The sequence below is a fragment of the Lissotriton vulgaris genome, unplaced genomic scaffold (genome assembly GCF_964263255.1).
Source record: "Lissotriton vulgaris unplaced genomic scaffold, aLisVul1.2 SCAFFOLD_700, whole genome shotgun sequence".
NCBI lineage: Eukaryota > Metazoa > Chordata > Amphibia > Caudata > Salamandridae > Lissotriton > Lissotriton vulgaris.
The window spans coordinates 727,862-750,609 of NW_028243225.1; the positions used below are offsets into that span (position 1 = coordinate 727,862).

The 22,748-nt window shown below is 46.7% G+C and overlaps 1 protein-coding gene across 1 annotated transcript in view; it reads left to right on the forward strand.

Annotated features, from left to right (window-relative positions):
• Nucleotides 1–22,748, forward strand: part of LOC147668662 (transmembrane protein 131-like) — a gene marked incomplete at its 3' end in the record, with an annotated part of 812,034 nt that overhangs the window by 614,775 nt on the left and 174,511 nt on the right. The window contains exons 16-17 of the mRNA XM_086948537.1: nucleotides 6,044–6,154; nucleotides 6,256–6,390. Coding sequence (XP_086804663.1) covers nucleotides 6,044–6,154; nucleotides 6,256–6,390 — 246 coding nt within the window. The remainder of the gene's footprint in view (nucleotides 1–6,043; nucleotides 6,155–6,255; nucleotides 6,391–22,748) is intronic.

Sequence of the window (22,748 nt, forward strand, 5' to 3'; positions counted from 1 at the left end):
CAGTCTGTCCTTGGAGCATTGCTCAAACCGCAGATCTGCACGAGGAGAGGAGACACATTGCAATGGTAAATGAAAGAGGGCTGTGTGAAGAGCACCACACTCGCGTCCTGTGGGTACTGTATGGGCATTCTTCATGTTACCCGCCGCTGTGCGCACAGTACATCCCAGGTTTACACGCATTATTAGTTTCCTGACTGAACACAGTGAATAGGGGTGCACGATAATGCTGCTCATTGCATCCTATGGTCCCTTCATTGGTTGAAAGTGATTGTTGGGGTGGAGAGGAGCTGTGAATGTGCGTAAGCACAGATATAGGACCTAGTGGGTTTTGGCACTGGTGACCGTACTCGTGCTGGCTATGAAAGCGCCATATTGAGGTAGGGAGAATGAAAGCACCTTTAGTTGGTGCCTGGGGTGGGGCTGTCGCCAGATGCTGGCAACAGTGGCCCAACATCTAATAGGAATGCGCTAGCAGCCGAGGGGAAAGCAACTCTTTAATTTATTGCTTGACTGGTCCGTTCTATGATCAGTCAGTTTTTATTCTTTTTAACAAATCTTGCCACTGAAGGGTGTTACTTGGTTGGAAATAACATATTAGGCCCTGGTTCCCCACAATGTTTGCATCGATGGATGTAGGTACTTTTCGGTTTCTGCACTCCTGTGTGGGCTGTAGGGTGACATGGTGAAGTGAGAGCAGAGATCCTGCATTGAGAATGATGGCTGTGAAGTTTTGCGACACCTGGTGTGTCCTCACCTTACACCACAAGTGTCAGGGGCGCGTGCTAGGCCTCAGTTCAGCTGTGTGGACTTGGGGCAGTGATACCTGCCCCTGTGTCTGCTGAGTGGGCCGGACAGTGGTACTATGGATGGGTGGTACTTGCAAGTGATGCTGTTGCGAAGCAGCTCGCAGCTGCATTTTCAGCAAGTGGACTTGAAGCGGTGGTTTCCCTGGCATGTCCTTGCAAGAGATGAGATGCTGATGTGAAGCAGAACACGCCCCCTTATCTGCTGAGTGGCCCCGGCCAGTGGTGCCACAGGTGGGGGGGTCCCTGTCTGGGATGTTGTTTGAAGCACATGGGGCCCATTTTTAATACATCCAGTCAAGGGGTAGGTTGGCCTTTCTAAAGTAGTCTGCAGGACTGTAACAGATGATGTCTACCATGTCCTAGGTTTGGATTGATAGTATGTGTATTGTAGACAGGTTCATAAGTTTATTTGTGGATATTTATTTATTTTCACGTTTTTCTTCCATTCACCCTCTATCTCAATAAAGACCCATAATACCTGCCAATCTTAACATTCATTGTGCAGTAATTCAATTGTTACATCATAATACACATTTTAAGAACATAAAAATAATTAGAACAAATTTCATTGCGCGCACTGCATCGCATTTGCAGGGCAATAATTATGAGGCTAACTACAGAGACCAGAATGCTCAACACCGCATTCCACCGCGGCGCCCACTAGAGGGTGAAATCACAGAGAATAAATTAAAAGCAATCACCTGGTTTCCGGAACTATTGCCCCCAGACGTCTGAAAGCTCCTCCTCGGAAGAAGACGAAAGGTTGGCCGAAATTCATCAGGACTAAGGAGAATGTGCAGAATAAAATCTGACACCGCGATGTGTGCGGCTCATTTTCTCTCTTTGGGGAAGGTTGTAAACATTTTTTTTTATGTTTACTTACCAGTATTTGGCCGTATTCCATAGTTTACTAACTCCCACCCTGCCCCTCCCCACTTCACCGCCCGGCAGCACTCCCACCACCGACCAATACTGGTTCTTTGTAAGAATTTCCTGTTTTTGAAGCCAGGCCCAATGTATTAAGCTGATATATAACACCAGGGCTTGTTACCAGGCCATGTGTCTAGACTAGGATAATTACTTTTTCATGTTTCATTTAATATTTTGTTTACTAGACGAATTGGCTTGTGTGTGCTGTCATTTTGTTATTTTCTTCATTCTTTAATATTATTTGGCCATTTGTTAAACATGTACGCTAGGAGCCTCTTGGTGCTATAGATATGAAACTGATAACAAAATCAGCTTAGCTTGGTAGAAGGAATTATAGTGTGAAAATACAGGTTTTTAGCTTTTTCCTTTATTTCAGGTGGGATAGTGGTCTGTAATGGCACAGAATGATCTAACACCTTACACAAACACACAAGTACAACAACATTTGAAAGTCTTAGTTTATTAAATGCAACCTTATTCTACATAGATTCCCTTCCTCATGCATTTAGATAACTTTCATGTACTAAAGTATCTTCATATGTATTACTTTGCACTACCCTAGATCTCACCATATATCTCTCGCAATATATTCCCTACCTCCACTCTGACTCATCTCAAACCTCACTCTACTACTCTCTCCAATGCACTGCCCTATTTATAACCTCATACCTCTATCAGTATATTTTCTACCCACACTTTCATTCATCCTAAACCTGATACTCTTCTCTCCTCTCCCCCTCCTTCCGCCATATCATACCTCTTTTACTATTCAGATCTCCCAAACAAGCCTTTCTAAACCCTTCCCTCTGACTCTTCCACCTCCATCCCAAACCGCCTCCTACTGCTATGAACCCCCCAAAAAAACAAATTCTAGGCCCTTCCTTCTATCCCTCCACTATTCCTTTTCAATACAAATGAGAGACTAATATCTCCACCATTATTTCCCTATATCAGTCCCCACTAATTCTGTTTGGGTTCCAAAATAGCGTGCTACCCACCAAAAAGCACTTAAACACCTCATATGGGGTAGTAAGTGCTATATAAAAGCAAACCTTTTCCCTCTTCTATCCCTCCGCTATCCTTCTCAATCCAAATAACAGACTAACATGTCCATCACTCAAATTACTTTCATATTTCACTATACTAATTCACCACTGATCCTCTGTGTCCCAGAGTAGCGTGCTACTCTCCGAAAAAGTGCTTAATCGCCTCATCAGGGTTAGTGAATGCTATATAAATGCAATTACAATAGGAGCTGCACCAGCCAAAGAGGTGAGATTGGAACTTTGTGACAGGGATATAATTACGAAGTTCTTTGATTTTTGCAGTATCAACAGCCAGGCGTTTGACCTGTCTTTTGAAGAACAGCAAATGTAACATGATATTATCAAAACGTAAATGCTTTATTTCTCATGCACCTTCTGAATTCCAGCATGGTTATTATGGGGGTGCTGCTGCACAGCACCCCACCGCCCCTACTTCCACTGCCTGTACATTAAAGCACCATGTTTTAATGTCTGTACTGCCAATAAATTCATGTTTGTTGGTGCTATAGTTTGTAACAACAGTGCAAATGAACACATTGCAAAATCTTAAATTCCTTCTTTGTCTTTGGGGGGTGGACAGAGTCCCCTTTTTGTGTGAATAATATCTGTGAACACTCTAGGTTTTTCAGAGAGCAGCATGTTGTTCTGGGCTCTTTTGACCCAGTTTCATGGGCATTCCATTAGAAAAAAGGGTGTAATTCTAACCGTCTACAACTACATAATATCACTGTGAGACAATATAATGTATTTGAGTGACACTTTATTGCACGATGAACAAATCCCTTGTCTGTTATATAAACGGTTCACATTACCCTCTGTTCTCCAATTTAATTTTCATAAAACTGATTCTTGTCCAGTTTCGAATGCAGAATTTGCCACTTCTTTTCCTTAGCTTGGCCTGAGCATTACCCGATCCTGATTGTCTGCCATTTTAGCCCCGCCCCTATTGATTAACATGTTAATCACGCCCCTTTGTATGCCATGTTAGCCCCCCCGAACTTAAGACCTAGTTGCGCCCCTGGTGTGTATGTATATGTATGTGTGTATATATGTATGTGTATATATGCATGTGTATATATGTATGTGTATATATGTATGTATGTGTATATATATATATGTGTATATATGTATGTATGTGTATATATATATATATATGTGTATAGATGTATGTATGTGTATATATATATATATATGTGTATAGATGTGTATGGATATATGTATATGTATGTGTACGTTTAACCCCTTTCCAGCGGGACTAATTCCCCCGCGGTCGGGTGGGGGAGGGGGGCCGCGAGCGGCGCCGCAGTGCTCGTGATGTGCTCAGCTCGTCATGACCACGCCCGCTCAATGGAACGCCCTGCACAGCAGGTGAATTATCCCCGTGTGGGCGTTCCGCGGCGGTTATGACGAGCTCAGTTCGTCATGAGCACAACTCCACTGTGTCGAGCGCCTAAAAGGATAAACTCGAGTAGGTCATGATGCCCTCCCCTCACTCAGCATAGATAATAGGGTATTATGATTAGCACATCTGCATAAATAATTTGTAGTGGCATTTTTCATATGTATTCTTTTGAGCAAAATTATTGTTGTATGTAAATAATAATAAACATACTTTCACTCATTTATTACTACAGGTCAAATTCCTTGCTGTTATCACAGTCAAGTGTAACTATAGTATTTAGAAACCATGCTGTCCATTCCAGAATAAGCCTATAGATGAAAACACCTGGGGCCATGCTCACAAGGCCTATTTATTGTAATTTTTTCGCACTGCTTATTCTGTTTGTTTAGAACTACTGCACAAGAAAAATGGCATGGCATAAACTGTACATGAAGGTATTCTGCGGGTAGTATCCTTGGTATTCCATTCTTGAGGCAGGGCAGGGGAGAAACCATCAGAACCCTTTTGAGGCTTCACCTCTAAATCTTCAGGGCTCCGCCCCCACTCAATATTGACCTTATGTTCAGATAAATAGAACATTATTGACATTGCCTTAGAGGAAAGGTGTAGTGTTAGTAACTACAGGAACTTGATGTGACTGTTAAGCGCATTGTCTTAAATGTATTTACAGTTGATGCCCATGTTGTTATGCCCTCCTCCTTTCCAGACACAAGGCTTTGGGACCAATATGGTACCGATCCAACATGAGTTCCAACTGCCCTGAGCTCCATCAAGACAGCACCCTTTTGATAACCTAAGTAGCTGCCCCTTGGCTTAAAGACTTGTCATATTATGAGCCTTATCTGAGATGAGGCGAGGGCACATGGCTTTGTGGCTTATTTTGACTTTCTGAAGCCCCAATATTCAGTTTCCCAAACAGCATGGGTTATTTTGCAGATATGGTCTTCCAAACTCTAAAATAGAACACTTAAGACAATAAATATGAGCAATTATGCAAAACCATAGAATTTCTACTCTATCTCTACTCCATAGAATAACTAAAATCATTTAGTATTCTTCTGATTATCCTACCCTTAAATACTTCTCCTAATCAGTTTTAAAATGCATTTCGGTTAATTATATGTTCTCTGTTGTGCATATTTTAGCTCATGGAAAATAATCATTCTTTGTACTGCTGAAATGCGACAGTACAAAAAGTATTCATAGATCTCCATATACTTTTGCGGAAATAGTTAAACAATATTTCTCCCATGTTTCAATCAAGTCATTCTGTGTTGACCATTTTTCCATTTCACATATGGTCTCTAACAGAGAAGATTTTCATACATCGGTTCAATTCCATACAAGTAATGGCACAGTCCTACAGAACTCTCTTAATCGTAGTGTTTTAGCACACCTAATTTCCTACTGCTAAGTAACATCTGAAAGTTAAATTTTCAAACAGGCTGAGAACTGAAACAAGCAACACAGTGACTAGTAACACTGTGGGTTGAGATTCCAGATGTTTTCTCTATTTCATGCTTTATCCAGTAGCCACCATGATTATCTTCGCCAGTACACTCTAGTCTAACTTACTTCAATAAAAGATGGAGCAAAGTTACATATGTGAAAAAACTCTCCCCATGTTAAACTTTGTTTCACAATTTTGGATGATTGCCAAGTGCTCAGATATAGCCTCAGGTATGTGTGAGAATATAAAACTGTGTGGTATTTGGATAGTCTAATTTTTATTTATTGTAATTGGATATGGGATTTTGTTTAATAGCACTTCGAAAATTATAGTTTGTACTGTATAATCAGGTCTTCAAAATCAGATTGAAGGTGTTCTAATGTTTAAAGTACGTTTTTCATTTTTCTAGTACTTTATCCTACCCCCAAAACTGGAGGAGCGCTATATAGACTTTGGCATTCTGAGTGCTAAAGAAGCCAGCTATATTCTAATTGCAATCATTAACAGTAATCCAATTGAGGTGAGTGAATATATGTTTATTTTGTATGTACTTGTGTTCAGCTTAAAATGATATTTTTTTTCATTATAAATGTTGGTTCTGAATGATGTTATTATTTTTAGTTGGCACTAAAAGGCTGGCATATTTTAGGAGATGGACTAGCAATAGAGCTCCTAACAACAGAGAAAGGCAACAGAACTACAATTATTGCAAATCTTCCAGAGATAGAAAAGTCTGCGGTATCAGACCAAACTTCAGTAAGTGAAAAAGTTACTTTAAATGTGTTAATTGTATTTATTTTAATGAACCCAAAAAATAGCCTTTCTATGATTTGTCATTAACTGCCTTTTTCTTAAGCAACCCGCGTTTCGTCCAGCAGCCAAGTGATGATGCTATGAGGTTGTGTTAAAAGTTCCTTATTAAACTTTGTGTGTCTGAAAAGCTTATCCCTAAATCCTATTCCTGATCCCAAATCGGGTGTTGGGTGTTTATAATATTGACACCCTGTTCTATAGTCATCCACGACCCAATTTTTTCGATTAGCCTTTTTGTCTTAGACATTGCTGCAACATTATATCCGGTAACTACCATGCATGACTTTTCACATCACCCACTTCCTTCTCAGAAATTTCCTCCCAAACTCTGTAGCTTAGGATAGTATTACATTGCAGTTGGCTTGGAAAGTTTAGGTGAAGTTTAATATATAAAGGAAGTAATCATAGTGCATTCTGCTTGAAATCGCTCTTGGTCAGTACACGTAGGTAAAACCGCAATTCCTCATTAAATACCTTATGTTCTCTTAATCACTTGCCTGTTAAGGGTGCAGCGTGTATTAAAATGGTGATTTGCTTAATTTGCATGAATTCAACATTTTCTCTTTACCAGAGACCTGACTAACAGAATGGCGAGGTCATGCATTTTGGAGGCAGTCCCACAGGGCTGCTGCACCTCATTCAGCCTACGAGAAAAAGGATGTGGCGCCGTAAAGATATATCACATTGAGATTGACACTGCTTGTTATGACAGCCCCTGCTAGTATGTTCTCCATCATGTCAGTCTACCTTCCTTTGACACATTGAGTAGGTTTATTCCATTCTCTTTGTGATACTGACACTTTACTTTTTTTTTTAGGTCTTGGCTAGCGTAGGCTGCACATGCGCAGTCTTGCTTGCGAGATCTTATGTATTTGGGTAGATTTTACTTGCGGACTTTAAGCCCCGCCCCTCTTTTCCATTGGCCGGCGTCACCATTTAGGCTAAACGGTGGCCGGCCAATGGAAAAGAGCTTTCAGTGACGTACACTTTTCTCTGTTAGAGCTGTCCCACTTGGACTGGCTGCCCTGACTTACTGCTGGCGTAAAAGGTTTGTTATCTTTATGGGGCGATACAGATGGCCCCATAAAGAAGATAATAAACCTTTTACGCCAGCAGGAAGTCAGGCTGAGGCCGTCCAAGTGGGACGGCAGAAGTAGAGAAAACTCTGTGTCATAGCGAGCGCTAGTTTGTCTGAATGGCTTCAGCCTCGCGTTTCAGATGAAGGTTACAGGCGATATTTACAGCTGGCTCGCCCTCTCATTCTATCATTGCACGTCCCCCTGCCCCCACCGTGTGCAGGAGGGCGGTGGGGGAGGGGGGTGCTTCAGTTTGTCCTAACGCTGCCAGCCGAGCCGGGTTCCTCCTCATATGGCAGGCATGAGTAACATAAACCCCAGCAGGTCCAAAACATATCTTTGTTTTGCCAGGAGAGCAGTTGGTCACTTTCATCATACTAAGTTTTTTTTTATTTAGAGGTCTTTCCTTTAAGTTAAAACATTACTGTGACTATATTTGTCTGACAGCTCCAAGCACAGGGAGCAGCCCCAGAACAGCAGTCACCGAGAGACCTGTCTTACCTGTTGCAGTGTTAGCGCTGGCTCTCCTGTTCCTACGGTTCCCGGCGCTATCTCTGAGCTCCCTCAGGTCCTCCTCCTCTTCCTCCAGCCAGGCTTCAGCCATCAGCAGTGCGAGGGGGGGAGGACATGGAGAATGGGCTGGAAACCACGTCCGAGACCACTCGCTCAGCCGGGCTATATCGGCGCTAGGGCCCTGCTGCCGGAAATGGGCGAAGGTCCATCGCACCAGAAGGCGGGGAGGAAAGTCCGGGTCAGAGAGCTCGGGTCAGCAGACTACCGGGGGGCCAGTCAGTCGACGTGCAGCCTTGTGCAGTCAGAGCAGCACCTGTCAGAGCAGGCGGTGTCACCTCAGTAGGAAGTGAAGATTTTGGGGGTCAGCCTGGCGCTGCTGGGACTCCCCGCTAAACACCCCAACATATGGGATCTTTCACTCTGGACTGCACCCGCTCCTCGTTACACGCGCAGGTCTTTATTGGGCTTGTCCCTACTCTGTGCGCGAGCTGCCGCTACCTCTCCTGATCACGTCTTCAGCACTTCCTTGTCTGAAAAGTTTTCCTTGGCTCGGTGCCAGTTCGGGGATTCCTGCTCAGTCTGTCTATCTCCCTGGCATCGCCCTGTACTACAGCTGAGGTCGGGGATGCTGCTTGAAGGGGCTAGAACAGCGAGCACTGCCTAAAAGGTAAAGGGATCGACTGGCGCTGCTGCTCCTGCACTCCCGGCTAAAACATTCCGGTGTCAACAGAAAATTGGGCAGCCTGGTGCTTTCGCAGGAGGCTGAGGTACCTGCAGCAGGGAAGACACCAGTGGAAGGCGGGGCAAGGGGTTGGGAAGAAAAGGCCCCCTGATTGATAGAGGGAGGTGGGTGAATTATTTATCCGAAGAAAGGGGCGTTGTGATGCGACTGCTTGTTTTGACTCTAGCAATGGTGGGAGATTTCTTTGTTGCCCTTTAGGCCAAACATGGCTACTCCTTTGTGGATGGCACATTAAATTCGCCTTTTGGCTTTAAGCGAACTAAGCTCAAAGGGATGATGTTACTCTGAAGTTAGGAAACGTTTCTGGGTAACCGGACACTCAGAACTAGCCGTTTCACCATAAGGGGACTGCAGGTAAAGATATCCCATAGGTATGCATTGCCAACTGGCACAGCGGCCTGTGTTTGTACAGAGTGCTCGACAGTATCCTGCTTGCACTCGTGGTTTGATTTAAAAGGTGCTCACAAGGGCATAAGTCAACAAACCACACCCAAGTGAGCTTCTAATAGCCGGCACGGGATGGGCGGCGTGGATGTTCTGTTCATATGAAGTGTATTGCCACACAACCAGCTTGAAAAATCACACCCGATCGAACTTTCCTAGAAACAAGCACCTCTGCTCGAGCCAAATAAGCCCCCTCCTCACAACTCTATCTCCAAACAGGAAGCGTGGCAGTGCTTATTCACTGAGATGTATATGGTCCATGTGTGATTCCAGGCACTATGTGTTCACACTGGCTGACAAATGGCAAAAGTATCTTCACGCCTCCAACTCCAGGAGCAGACCTGTCCACCCTTCTCCCCTGCAGGGAGGCCGGCCTGGTTCCCTGTAGATTTGTTTAATACTTGGTCAAATCTCTGCTCTTTATGGAAGTTTTGTTGGAAGCAAGGCACACTAGCGAGGAACCACAACACCCCAGAGCCTTACAAGGAAGGGGTAGAACTCTCTAGAAGGTATCTCTCCGATTAGTAGAGAAAAGGTGTTGCAAGAGATCTTTCATTGTCCTAAGCCAAATTTTCTCTCCAGTGCCTGTTAGGTTTGCTCCATTTCAAATTTCAATTTCAAATGTCTCAGATTTGATAAACACACACATTATTTTACCAGTAACTCTAAACAATCATTGGTCAATCATAACACACAAGAGGTCCAATCATTACCCAATCATCATTCGGCCTCCCCCTCACTCGACTCTGCTAAAGTATACATTGAATCACCTCCCTTATACAATTCCAACTCATACTGGGCACCACTCTGTCTTCCTTATGCTTCAGTAGAATAGGTACACATGCCGGGCCAAGTATACACCCATCACGGTTTAAATATTACACACACACCAGTGGACAAGACTGAAATCCACAACCTATGACAACAAGCATTAAAATTGCAATAGGTGTCGCCTTTTATTAAGTTAAAGCCATTTGCTTTGCTATACAATCCCATTAGCAAAGCAAATGGCTTTAACTTAACCAAAGGCGAGACCTGTTGCATTTTCAATGCTTGTTGATTTCATGCTGCTGGTAGTTCAGCCTTAGTTCTTCTGAGTTTGAGAGAAATACTTTTCGGTTGGGGACTCTGAATGCACTTGATGAAGATCTCACTCTTTCTGGTATAACATCCTACACCTGCCTTTGATTCATAGCATGTTAGAAGTACATGAGTATAAGGTTAAAATGGCTGTATACGTTGGACGACTATCTAATTTTGTACTCTGACAATCGAGCTCAGTTTAAAAAAAAAAAAGTGCCAATAATAGTTAATAGCCTATGTAGAACCGGACCTAGATGTAATTTTATGCTGACCCTGAGGGAGTGCAGGTCAAATACACAAACCTAGTTTTCTTCTGGTCAAAGATTTTACCTTCTTACTGTAGTGCTTTGAGTACCAATCCACTACAGGATGACACTTCTAAAGCCCTGCCAGGGTCACAGGGGAGCTACTAAAAGTCTCACAGGATAGCAGGTAGATACCACAGCAGGGTCCATCCCTGATCAACTGGGCAAATGTACGAAAAGTCCTCTTGAGGTTTTGTGTCCCTGTGGTTTTAACAGGAGGTCAGCCAACTGAGCATTGGAGTCACTTGTGTAGTCATTTTCTCACGGAAAGCAGTTCCAGTCTTCCTTATTCGGGCAGCATGGTAGTCCTTCTGGATCTTTTCAGGACCAGGAGTGTTTTGAGTTCCAATTCCGAGGAATCCACTTTTATATCTAGTGCCAGCTTGCGGGTGGTGAACAAACCCTTTGTCTACCCCCTAAAATGGTTCAGTTCTTTCCTCTTACATGGGTTTGGCTCCAGCCTGACTAGTGAAAAAAATGGCAGGGCAAGCTGTTTGTCCGGTTTCTTTGTGTGTGCTGGGTCAGATCCCTTTGAAGTGTAATTTGGGCAGGGGACAGCTCCTTCCCAGTCATTCTGTCAAGGTGATCCATTGCCCTCTACACCTAGGTCCTATGTCCACTGTCAGGATACAATACACATTTCCCCACTGGGGTGCCATTAACAGCACTGATGCAGCTTGCCACTCACGGAGAGGCACCAGAAACGTTAGGCAGGGAAATGCAATTGTTGTAAAAGTGGCATGTAAAACATTAAAGATACATTCATGTCTTACTTTTTAAATACTATGCACCTGACCTATATGTCTTTAGGGCCTACTACCTTGGGGTGACTTAGAAGTATTAAAAAAGTAGGTTTAGGTCTAGAAAAAGGTTTATTTTGGCAGGTCGAAAAGGCAGTTATAAACCCTGCACACATATGGTGCAGTAGCAGGCTTGAGATATGGTTTACAGTGATACTTTTAGTGGGAGGCACAGAGTGCGCTGCAATCCACTAGTAGCATTTAATTTACAGGCACTGGGTGCATGTAGGGACTTAGTTATATTACATTTACCAATCAGTTGTATACCAATATTGCCATGTTTGGAAAAGAGAGAACCAACACTTTACGACTGAGTAGCAGGAATAAAGTGTGCTGAGTCCTAATGCCAACAAAAACGGGTTCAGCTGAATAATTCAAAAATATGAGGGAGAGACCCTGTAGACGGCAAAACACCCTCATCCTCTTCCTACAACGTCCACATATTTGCCAGTAGGGCCCAGGTTCTTCTGCATTTGGAGAACAGCAGACTTTCAGATGTGTTTACTGGATGGTAAGGACAGCTGCTGAACTCCTATTCAAATAGCGCTCTAATATTATTGTGGCAGAATAAAAGTCTGCTTTTTCTCCCAAGGCAAAGGACTCCCACCATCTTCCCATTATTTGAAATATATTTGGCACATTTCTGCCTTGTAATGGTCTTGTTACTTCCTCTCGCCAAGAGACCTGACTGGTGGTTGTGAACTCTACAAACTGTGTTAACATAATGATAATGAAAAATAATGCTGACCGTATCAATTCAGAAACCAAGCAGTTCTTTAAAGCAACAAGAAAAAAAACATACACTTGTTTTAAATTGGTGTAACACGTAAATGATGTTACAATCATAGAATACAGCACTGAAGGGATAGCAATGACTAAAAGACATGTTTTTATTTTTCAGTCTTTGAGGGATTCTTAGGCCCAAATAGTGTGGAAAAAGGTAGGGCTAGGACCTTTCTCAGGATTTGCCCGGCGCTAACCGCCCTTGTACCATTCAAGTTTACCAAGCAATGAGGCAGGCGCCGGAGACCAGAAGGCAGGAAACAGAAGTTTATTCCGACGGAGCAGAACACATCAGATCAGACAACAAGGTATCGTCTCGAGGTGCTCTAACAGCCTCTCGGAGGCCTGGCCTCTTATACACTGGTTTATGGCATGTGACCTTTCTTTATTACAATCAGAACTTTGTAAAGCAAGGAAAAGACATCCCCGTAATCCTCGTGTCAATCCCACCCCATATACCTTCACAATAGAGGTCCTCAACCTGCTGATAAGAGGAGGGGGTCATCACGCAGCTGAGTGTTCCGTCGAGTCTTAGGATGTGTGCGCCTGATCATATCACAGGGGGTGGGGAGGCCTGGATCAATAGAGGGTCCTTTGAAGGAGAGCGACCTCATACAATAAGGGGCAGTGAATGATATCTCCCGGTTTAGGCAATGGCCTCGGACCTGTGTGGACAGTCGGACACGGGGTGAGGGGCCATCAATGGAGTGGTATTCAGGCTGTGTGGACAATCCAGTGCAGAGGGGAGGTTTATCAACAGAGGGGCATTCATGGGAGGAGAGGAGGTGTTGGTCAGGCGCTGGCGTGACTCCCAAGGACAGGGTCATGCAGAAGGGTCATGCTCATAAGGAGGAGGGAGGGGGAGCCAGGGTGCGCGGAGGATGCTTGCTGGGTCAGAGGGGCGCGCTGGCGATCGATCGTGGACAGGGAGACCATGATATCTAAAATGGCTGCCGTGCACGTAGTACATAGGCGACAAGCTGGCGCAGATGATGTTCAGATCGCAAACTAAAATTCCACAGTCCTCCCTTTTAACATGTCTCGCCAACTTGTCAGTTTGGATTTATCCCCATAAGGCCACGTATTTCTACTTCATAGAGGGGGCTCATGTGCTCATTTCGGAAGTCCAAAGTCTTTGGGCACATACAGTTAGAAACAAGGCCGAACAAAGGTGGCAGACATTGGATACCTAGGCAACACCCACATAATATTACAACAGGTATCAGCACGAAGGAAAACAACTTCCAACCCCAATTCTTCAAAGTGTCCCAAAACCAGCTCCCAAGCGACCATCCTTCCTGTTCTTGGTGAACCTCTGAGGACAGTCTGTGGAGGTGTTCAATGGCTTTGTAGACTGAAGGCGAGTTGTCTGGCACGTAGGTGCAGCAGCTGGATCCGATGATGCGGCATGCTCCTCCTCGGTCGGCTAGGACCACGTCTAGGACAAGACGATTTTGAAGGGTCACGAGGCGGACCGCCTGAAGCTCCGCAGTGTTGTTGGCGAGGATGCCAGCCGTGATGTTGATCGTTGTTTCTACTGCCTGGGTCAGGTGTCGGATAGCACGGCTGTTTGCCATTGGGCCCCACAGAGGAACAAGACCCTTTGCTGCATCCAGGAACTGTGCTCCGGTGGAGTCTGCTTGTCCAAGGTCGTCTGCACGCCTCTGCCGGTGATGGTTGGCAGGGGCTACATATGTGGGTGGAAGAACGAATGTAACAGATAACCCCTCCAACCCTTCGGGAGCCAGGTGTAAGCTTTGGTGCCACACACAAAGTACATGTTCGGAGAAGCAACAAAGGAAGGGGGGTCAGCTGAGTCCAATGTTCTGGTGATTCGGCAGGCGCTGTGACCCACCAGCTGCGTTCCATGGCCCTCGAGACACACGAGACCTGTGACATTGATAACAGACAGGGCCACAGTTAGGGTGGCGGTAGTTTGTTTTTGCAGATGAGTGAAGGTGGTTCTGGCTGGATTGTGGAGCACCTGTACTTCGACTCGTTCTTTGGCTGGAATGTCTTTGATGAAGGTGGTGCCTGCGAGCGCAGGACACAGGGCAGCAGGGGTCTTTCCTGTTTTGTTCAGCCAGAACCCAGAGTAGAAGTGTGACACTGTCCGGCTGGAGGTGGCGTTGTCCTTGTGGCTCTTTTGCATAAGGATCAACCAGGCGAGGCAAGAGCCGTGAACTGAGAAGGGTGAAGGGATGAAGGGGATGGAGTGTCCAGTGGCATGCGGGAGCAACCCGCAGATCCAACAGTTCGTAGCATTCGCAGCAAGGTTGTGTTGGTGCAACAGTTGCACGAAGGAATTGTTCCAAAATTCCCTGCGCCTTTCTCGGAGCTGAGGCGACAGAGAGATTAGGTGATGCTCTTTCAGGGGGGTCGGCTGTGCAGTAGGTAGCAATGCCTCATGGGCCGGTGCGCTTTCCTCCAGAATCCAGAAGGAGGTTATGAGGAGGAGGCAGAAGAGGAAGACAATGAAGAGTGCAATTGTCTTTGATTTGTGCAAGTTGTCAGTCTTTGGATTTCTATACTGAGTATTTCCTGTTGCTTCCATCATCTTCATATCTGGCGCTTCCATCATCTTCTTATCTGGCGCTTCCATCACCTTCAAGGGGCTCGGTAGTGGGCAGAACCACAGACTTCGTTTAGCTTCTCTCCTGGCAACCCTTGATTGTGCTTAGGTCACCGTTCTGAGATTTAACTTAGTCCGTGGCCTACTTAGCCGAAACTCCCTCCTTTCGACGCAGGAAATACCCTTCTCTGGATGGCACAGTGGGATCAGAGAATTTTGCAAGTTCGAGTGCCTCAGTATCGGGATAACAGTCCAATATCGGTCGGTCTTTGCTCAGGAGCTCTTCTTGGGTGCTGACGTTTTCTGTCGTGGCCAGGTTTGCAGAGACCTTCCGGCAATGATGCGCGTGCAGCCAGTGCTTCTTCCCCTCCACTCGGAGTGCCGTTCGGGTGGTGATCAGCACTTGCCAGGGGCCCGTCCACCGAGGTTCCAGACTCTTGGTTCGCTGGAAATTTCGTATCAATACGAAATCTCCCGGTTGGATGTCATGGCCGGGGCCCCTGGAAGCATCGGGGATGGCCTGCTGCACCTGTTGATGAATGACAGACAACGTTTTAGTTAACTTGCACAAATAATCAGACAGTAGGACGTCCGGGACGTCATGAATGGAGGTCGGTTTGGGAGCAGTCCAGAGATTCATCGGTCGCCCAAACACGACCTCGTAGGGGGTCAAATGGTGCTTGGTGGGAGTGGAGCGCATCGATAACAAGGCCAGTGGGAGGGCATCCGGCCAGTTAAGTCCAGTGGTGGCCACTATTTTTGCCATTTTCAGCTTCAGTGTGGCATTATGGCGTTCCACTAGACCGGCGGATTGGGGGTGGAAGACCGCATGAAATCGTTGCTTCACCCCCAACCCTTTTAGGATTAATTGGATAACCTCAGCTATGAAGTGGGGGCCATTGTCGCTCCATAAAATTCGACAAAGGCCATAGCGAGGGAAGAATTCCTTCAGTAGTACTTTGGCAGTAGTCATGGCAGTGTTGTCACGGGTTGGATAGGCTTCTACCCATTTGCTGAAGGCACACACAATGACTAGTACATACTTCAGGCTTTGGCATCTCTCTAGTTGGATGAAGTCCATCTGAAGGACCTCGAAGGGGTGATTGGGGGTCCCAAACCCTCCCCGGGGTACTACAGTTCCTTTCCCGGGGTTGTGTTGCAGACAGATAAGGCACTGCTGAACTAGGCGTCTGGCTGAGTCAGGGATTTTGTCGTTATGCCAGACTTTGGAAATGAGTTCGATCATGGGTGCAGATCCTATGTGTGTGGGGGAGTGAGCCATTGTCAGTATGGGAATCAGATATGAGTCGGGCAGCAACCATTTGCTTGCATCCTTCGTTCGCCAACAGCCCTCCTCATCCTTCAAACCCACCCTTTCCCACTTAGTCAGCTCGTGAGGGGTGCTGGCCGACTGTATGTCTCTGATCATTATCCTTGTGTCACTCCATGTTTCTGCTTGTGACCTGGTCATGTACATGCGTGTCACCGTCCTATTCTCAGCTGTGGTTCGTGCAGTGATGTCGGCCAACGCATTCCCTTGTCCGACCAAGTCTGTCACCCTTTTGTGTGCCTGACATTTTATCACCGCTAATCGTTTGGGGAGGAGAACTGCTTCAATCAGAGCGGAGACTAGATCTCCGTGGAGGATCGGGGTGCAGTGGGACGTCAGGAATCCCCTCTCCCTCCACAGGAGCCCAAAATGGTGGACCACTCCGAAGGCATACTGGCTGTCCGTATATACGTTCGTGGTGGTCCCTGCGGCTATGACGCATGCTCGGGTGAGGGCTATCAGCTCTGCTGCCTGGGCAGATCGTTGTGTGATGCAGGCTGTCTCAACTACTGTTCGGGCTGTTGTTACTGCATAGGCAGCTGAAGTGGTGCCATCTGGGAGTTTGATGCATGAGCCGTCTACCCATAGCTCTCCATCGGGGTCAGGAAAAGCAGTGTCTCGGAGGTCAACCCTACTCCTAGTTTGTTCGTCCGTGAGGGTCACACAGTCGTGGATGGGAGGAATGTCGGGGTCATTTTCAGGCAGGGGTAACAATGTGGCAGGATTCAAAGTCGTGCATCTCTTTAGTGTGATGTGGGGTGCAAGCAGAGTCAACTCGTACCCTGTCAGTCGTGCGCTGGTCAGGTGTTGGGTCTTGGTCTGGTTCAAGAGGGTGTCGACTGCATGGGGTACTAGTACTGTGAGGGAGTTGGAAAGTACAATTCCCTCGCTCTGACGGATAGAGACAGCAGCGGCGGCTACTGCTCGAAGGCAGGCAGGCAAAGCTCTGGCTACAGGATCAAGAGTGGCGGAGAAGTAGGCACAAGGGCGCTGCTTAGGACCAATTGATTGAGTTAGGACAGACAATGCGCATCCCTCCCTTTCGTGGGTGAAGAGGGAGAAGGGTTTGGAGTAATCCGGGGTTCCTAGGACAGGCGCTGAGCAGAGTGCATCCCGTAATTCCTTAAAGGAGGCTTGACACTCAGCGGTCCAAGGAAGCGGGGAGGGGACATCTTTGGTCAGCAGGGCAAGTAATGGTTTCACAATGAGGCTGTAATTAGGCAACCACTGTCTGCAAAAAGAGGTTAGGCCGACCAAAGAGCGGACCTGCTTTTGTGTTTTTTGGGATGGGGGTGTCTAGGATGGTTTGGATTCGGTCGGGTGTAAGTTTCCTCCCTTCTTTGGACAGAAGATGGCCTAGGTAAGTCACCTGTGGCTGACAGAACTGTAACTTCTTTTTGGAGACTTTATGGCCATTTTCTGCAAGAAAGTGTAGGAGCTGGACAGTGGCTGTCGTGGCAAGCGGGGTGGTGTCGGCCGCCAAAAGGATATCATCGACATATTGGATCAACACCACTCCCTCTGGTAGCTGGAAGGCATCCAGCTGTCTTTTGAGGGCCTGGCTGTAAATGCTGGGACTTTCAGTGTACCCCTGGGGAGCTCTACAAAATCGGTACGAGCGGGATTTTAAAGTGAAGCCGAAGAGATAACGGCTGTCTGGATGAATGGGGATAGAGAAAAACGCGTTTTTAAGGTCGATAACAGAGAAGGTGGTGGCAGTGGACGGGATGAGGGTCAGAATGGTGGTGATATCAGAGACCACAGGATATTGGGGTACAACCACTTTGTTAATCTCTCGTAAGTCGATGATGAAGCGGTACGCTTTCTCATCTCCTTCACCTTGCTTCTTAACAATAGGTAGGATTGGGCTGTTGCAGACGTTGCTAACCACCTCTTCAACCACTCCTGCATCTACCAGAGACTGAATGATCGCTACCAGTGCCTTCTCACCCTCTGGCGATATCCGATATTGCGGGAGTTTCGGGAGCATAGCGTCCTGTCGTACAGTTATGTGAATAGGATCAATCATCATTCGCCCCACATCAGAGTCATTTTTGGCCCACAGGTACGGAGGCAGGGTGTCAAGCAGGGACAGGTCAGCGTCAGTTATGGAGCACATGTGTCGTGGGGGACGGGATCTGGGCATGTCTGGGTTGTCGTACAGGATGACTCGTATTCCATCTGGGGAACACCTAATGGTAGCTCGAAAATGTTTCAGTAAGTCAATGCCCATAATGGCGTCAGGGGAGTTGGAGGAGAGTAGAAATGTCGCGTCAGTGGTGTTGTTTTCTAGGTCAAAGGTAATAGGTACGGACAGGGGGTTAGTGGAGGGCGTTCCATCGAAACCTATCGACGTTATGTGTGAGCCAGACAAGGGTGCCCTTGGAATCAGTCGTTTTGATAACACACTACGTGTCGCCCCAGTGTCTACCAAGAATGGAGACTCTGTACCCAGGACCTTAGCGGTGACATAAGGACCTTGCTGGTCAACACAGAGCTCGACTGGATCCCTCCCTTGCCCCTGGCAGTCCTATGCAAAGTCGGGGGCATTTTCACCTTCGGATAGCTGATATTGGTTCTGTCGGGGACGGTCAAAGGTGTTCAGTCTCCCTGATCTGTCATTGCTGGTGTCGTTGGTGCTCCCTCGTCCTTGTACTCTATTTCTCGGACCACCTGCCACATCCCTGGAATCCCTATTTCTATTCATCTCTAGCAGAACCGGACACTGGGATTTCCAATGGCCGAGCCCTTTGCAGAAGGCGCATTGGTCATTGCTAATGTCTCTCCGTCCAGTGTGGGATGTTGGGGTGTGATCTTTAGGAGGTAGGTCTCTGGGGGTGGTTGATTGGTAGTTCCCCCTTTGGTGTTCCCGTCCTACCGCTATACCCTGTATCTGGGCTATCATTACCCTTTCCTTTAAATCTTTCTTCTTTTTCTCGGACGCCCTATCATTCTCATTCTTTTGGTGCTCGTAATACTGAGCCATCTGAAGGATAGCTGCGGGTTTGGAGGCCCCCCAACTACTCTCACTCGTCTGCAGTTTTTGGGAGACTTCTTGTGTTAGTCCCTTTACATAATTTTGCACAAACAGGTGCTGTCCGGTTGCGGTGGTCATGTCTTGGCCACTGTAGTCGGAGAACACTGTCTCGAATCGGGAGAAGTATTCTGACACATCTTCCTGGGGTTTCTGTCGACAGGCCGTGACTATCGACCAGTCTACTTTTCTTTCTGGGACCAGTGTTTTTAACTTCTGAACCAGTTTGTCTGGGAGTTCCAGTATGTCTTTCACTGGTTTACTCCCCGGCTCTCGCTGTCTATCTAGTTTACCGAGTTGGTCCCAGGTATGTCCAAACAGATCCGTGTGGTCAGCCTTCCGGATTTGCTTCCACACGTCAGCTGGCAGGCATAACCCAAAGAACAAGTCAATGTCCGCTAAAGTTATTATTGTCGAACCCAAGGCTGTGCCTAATTCGGTATAAAATGCCGTCGGGTTCTTTCTTAAATCGGGCAGGGTTTGTTTGAAGGTTAGGATATCCTGTTGGTCCCATGGTTGGTAAACCCAATTGTACACAACCCTCCCCTTTGCATTTTCATTATTAATATCATCGCTCGTTCCCTGGCCCCGTGGCGGGATCCAGTAAGGAGCCGCTTCTCTGATAGGCATCATAGTATTGGCTACTTCTGCCGAGGTTGTTTCAGGGACCGTAACCTTGGCTTCTGGTTTCTGTTCCGCGAGGTGGCGGAAGACCTCAAGCATTTGCATGAAGAGCTCCGTCGCCTCACGTTCAGTCCCATCTCCAACATCAATCTTCCTATACAGTGTTGTTAGTTTAGCGGGACCCTTACTCTGATACCTATCTTCATACGCGTTCAGGGTGTGGTAGCTGAATCGCAAGATGAAATGCCGTCTGTGGCTGTCGGCATGTGAATTATATATGCTCATTGTGTATTCTTCGCTCTCCCTTCGGTCTACCAACGTCTTTGCTATTTTGTTGATCCCATCCCGCTCATCTTTGCTTAACCTACTTAGCCTGGCTGATGATTGTTTGCTAGCCTCGGGGTCGTCTGACGAAGTTGTTAATGTGGCTGGTGCGGAGGCCGTGAGGGCCGGTGCACTAGCACTAGGGTCACTTTCACTCACACTCGGGGCTTGCAGGTTTTGTTGGCTGGGAGCATATGGAGGGGGCATGTAGATGATTGGGGGACCTAGCAGTAACTCATCGTTTGCCCGTTGTTTGGAGGGCAATTCAGGGTAGAGCGCAGAGGGGGTCCTAACAGGACATTGGCCTGTTGACCCTGATTCTTGGTTCTGTGTAGCTTCTTTTCTTTCTTTTATTTCCTCTTCTAGTTGCTTTGCGGCCAGGTGGGCTGCCTTTCGTAATTCTTTCCCTATTTTTGTTTCTTCTCTTTTCTTTCGTTGTTCCGTTTCTTTGCGCCACATGCCGATACTGTCGAGCATAGTGGGCGTGGTCTTATTCTTCTGGAGCGCTATTTCTAATGTTTTTATTTTATTTTCATTAAAGGAACCTATCAGTGGCCACTGACTTTCAGGGTTCTTTTTCGTATATTTATGCCATAGTTTAGTGTAAGCTATAGCGACTAGTCCATACTTAGTGAACATGTCCTTATTAGGGGTGCCCTCCAGTGGAGCTGGATGGTTCATCTCTAATAAGCGGTCCGGGCTAAACAGGCTACCAACCAGTGGGGAGAAGATAGGCATGACGGATTACAACGGGGACAAAAGTCTGCACTACCTATCTTATCACGGCGGGCAAAGACTAGACAGAATATTTCTATTCTCCGTTGTTTGCCGGCGGTGAATACCTCAAACAAACCAATACCGAACAATCGGTCAATCAAAACAATTCAGTGGGGAGAATAAGTGGGCACGAAAAGTTATCGTTACCTACTCTTTCTCTCCCTGCAAAGAGAGACCTTGTTCTTCCCTGTTTGCAGAAAAAGAATCTCCAGACAATAATCCACGAACGACAGTTCGGGAAACAGTGGGGGAGGAAGATAGGCACGACGGATTACAACGGGGACAAAAGTCTGCGTTACCTATCCTTCACTGTTTGCAAAGAGAGAGCCTGTTGTTTTTCTCCGTTTGCAGACAGCGAATCTCCAGAGGTTTCAACAAAGCGTAATACTAGTATTATCCAAACAAAACAATTTTTTCTCAGTTCGTCGTGTTTACACGACCTTACCCGGACCGCATGGACGGTTTCCTGTCCTCTGGATCCAGCGCCCGATCGTCCTCTCTCCTTCGTGATGTTCGCGGCACTCCTGATGGTTCCCAGTCAGGACCGTAGATCACTCGAGAGAGGTCTGTTCAGAACTAGTGAAGGTCGGATGATCGGCTGTCAGACGAGGGTCTATCGGACACGAGCTCTTCCCGATCGTTGCAGTCGTTCACTCTGTCATCGGGACCTCTCCCACTGGATCCACGTGTCGCTGATGGGCCCCACGCTTTGGGACGCCAATTGTGGAAAAAGGTAGGGCTAGGACCTTTCTCAGGATTTGCCCGGCGCTAACCGCCCTTGTACCATTCAAGTTTACCAAGCAATGAGGCAGGCGCCGGAGACCAGAAGGCAGGAAACAGAAGTTTATTCCGACGGAGCAGAACACATCAGATCAGACAACAAGGTATCGTCTCGAGGTGCTCTAACAGCCTCTCGGAGGCCTGGCCTCTTATACACTGGTTTATGGCATGTGACCTTTCTTTATTACAATCAGAACTTTGTAAAGCAAGGAAAAGACATCCCCGTAATCCTCGTGTCAATCCCACCCCATATACCTTCACAATAGAGGTCCTCAACCTGCTGATAAGAGGAGGGGGTCATCACGCAGCTGAGTGTTCCGTCGAGTCTTAGGATGTGTGCGCCTGATCATATCACAGGGGGTGGGGAGGCCTGGATCAATAGAGGGTCCTTTGAAGGAGAGCGACCTCATACAATAAGGGGCAGTGAATGATATCTCCCGGTTTAGGCAATGGCCTCGGACCTGTGTGGACAGTCGGACACGGGGTGAGGGGCCATCAATGGAGTGGTATTCAGGCTGTGTGGACAATCCAGTGCAGAGGGGAGGTTTATCAACAGAGGGGCATTCATGGGAGGAGAGGAGGTGTTGGTCAGGCGCTGGCGTGACTCCCAAGGACAGGGTCATGCAGAAGGGTCATGCTCATAAGGAGGAGGGAGGGGGAGCCAGGGTGTGCGGAGGATGCTTGCTGGGTCAGAGGGGCGCGCTGGCGATCGATCGTGGACAGGGAGACCATGATATCTAAAATGGCTGCCGTGCACGTAGTACATAGGCGACAAGCTGGCGCAGATGATGTTCAGATCGCAAACTAAAATTCCACAATAGTTCCTTGGCTTATAAGCCATATGTGCCTTATCAAGATAATATGTATCAGTTGGTAACTGGCAAAACTGATGGTGCATAGCTGAGCTGTAAGACCTTCAATATTGATGTTTTACCCACTGGACTCCTACAATGGACTCTGCTACAAATAGATAAAGCCACTAGAGAGAGTTTGGCTACTGAAGTGGTTACCGAGAACCTAATGGGTAATAGCATGATTGTTCTTTTAAAGTAATTCTTTATTTACATTTTAAATGGTTACTATATTATGAGATTCCTATTCTTTTAACAGGGAG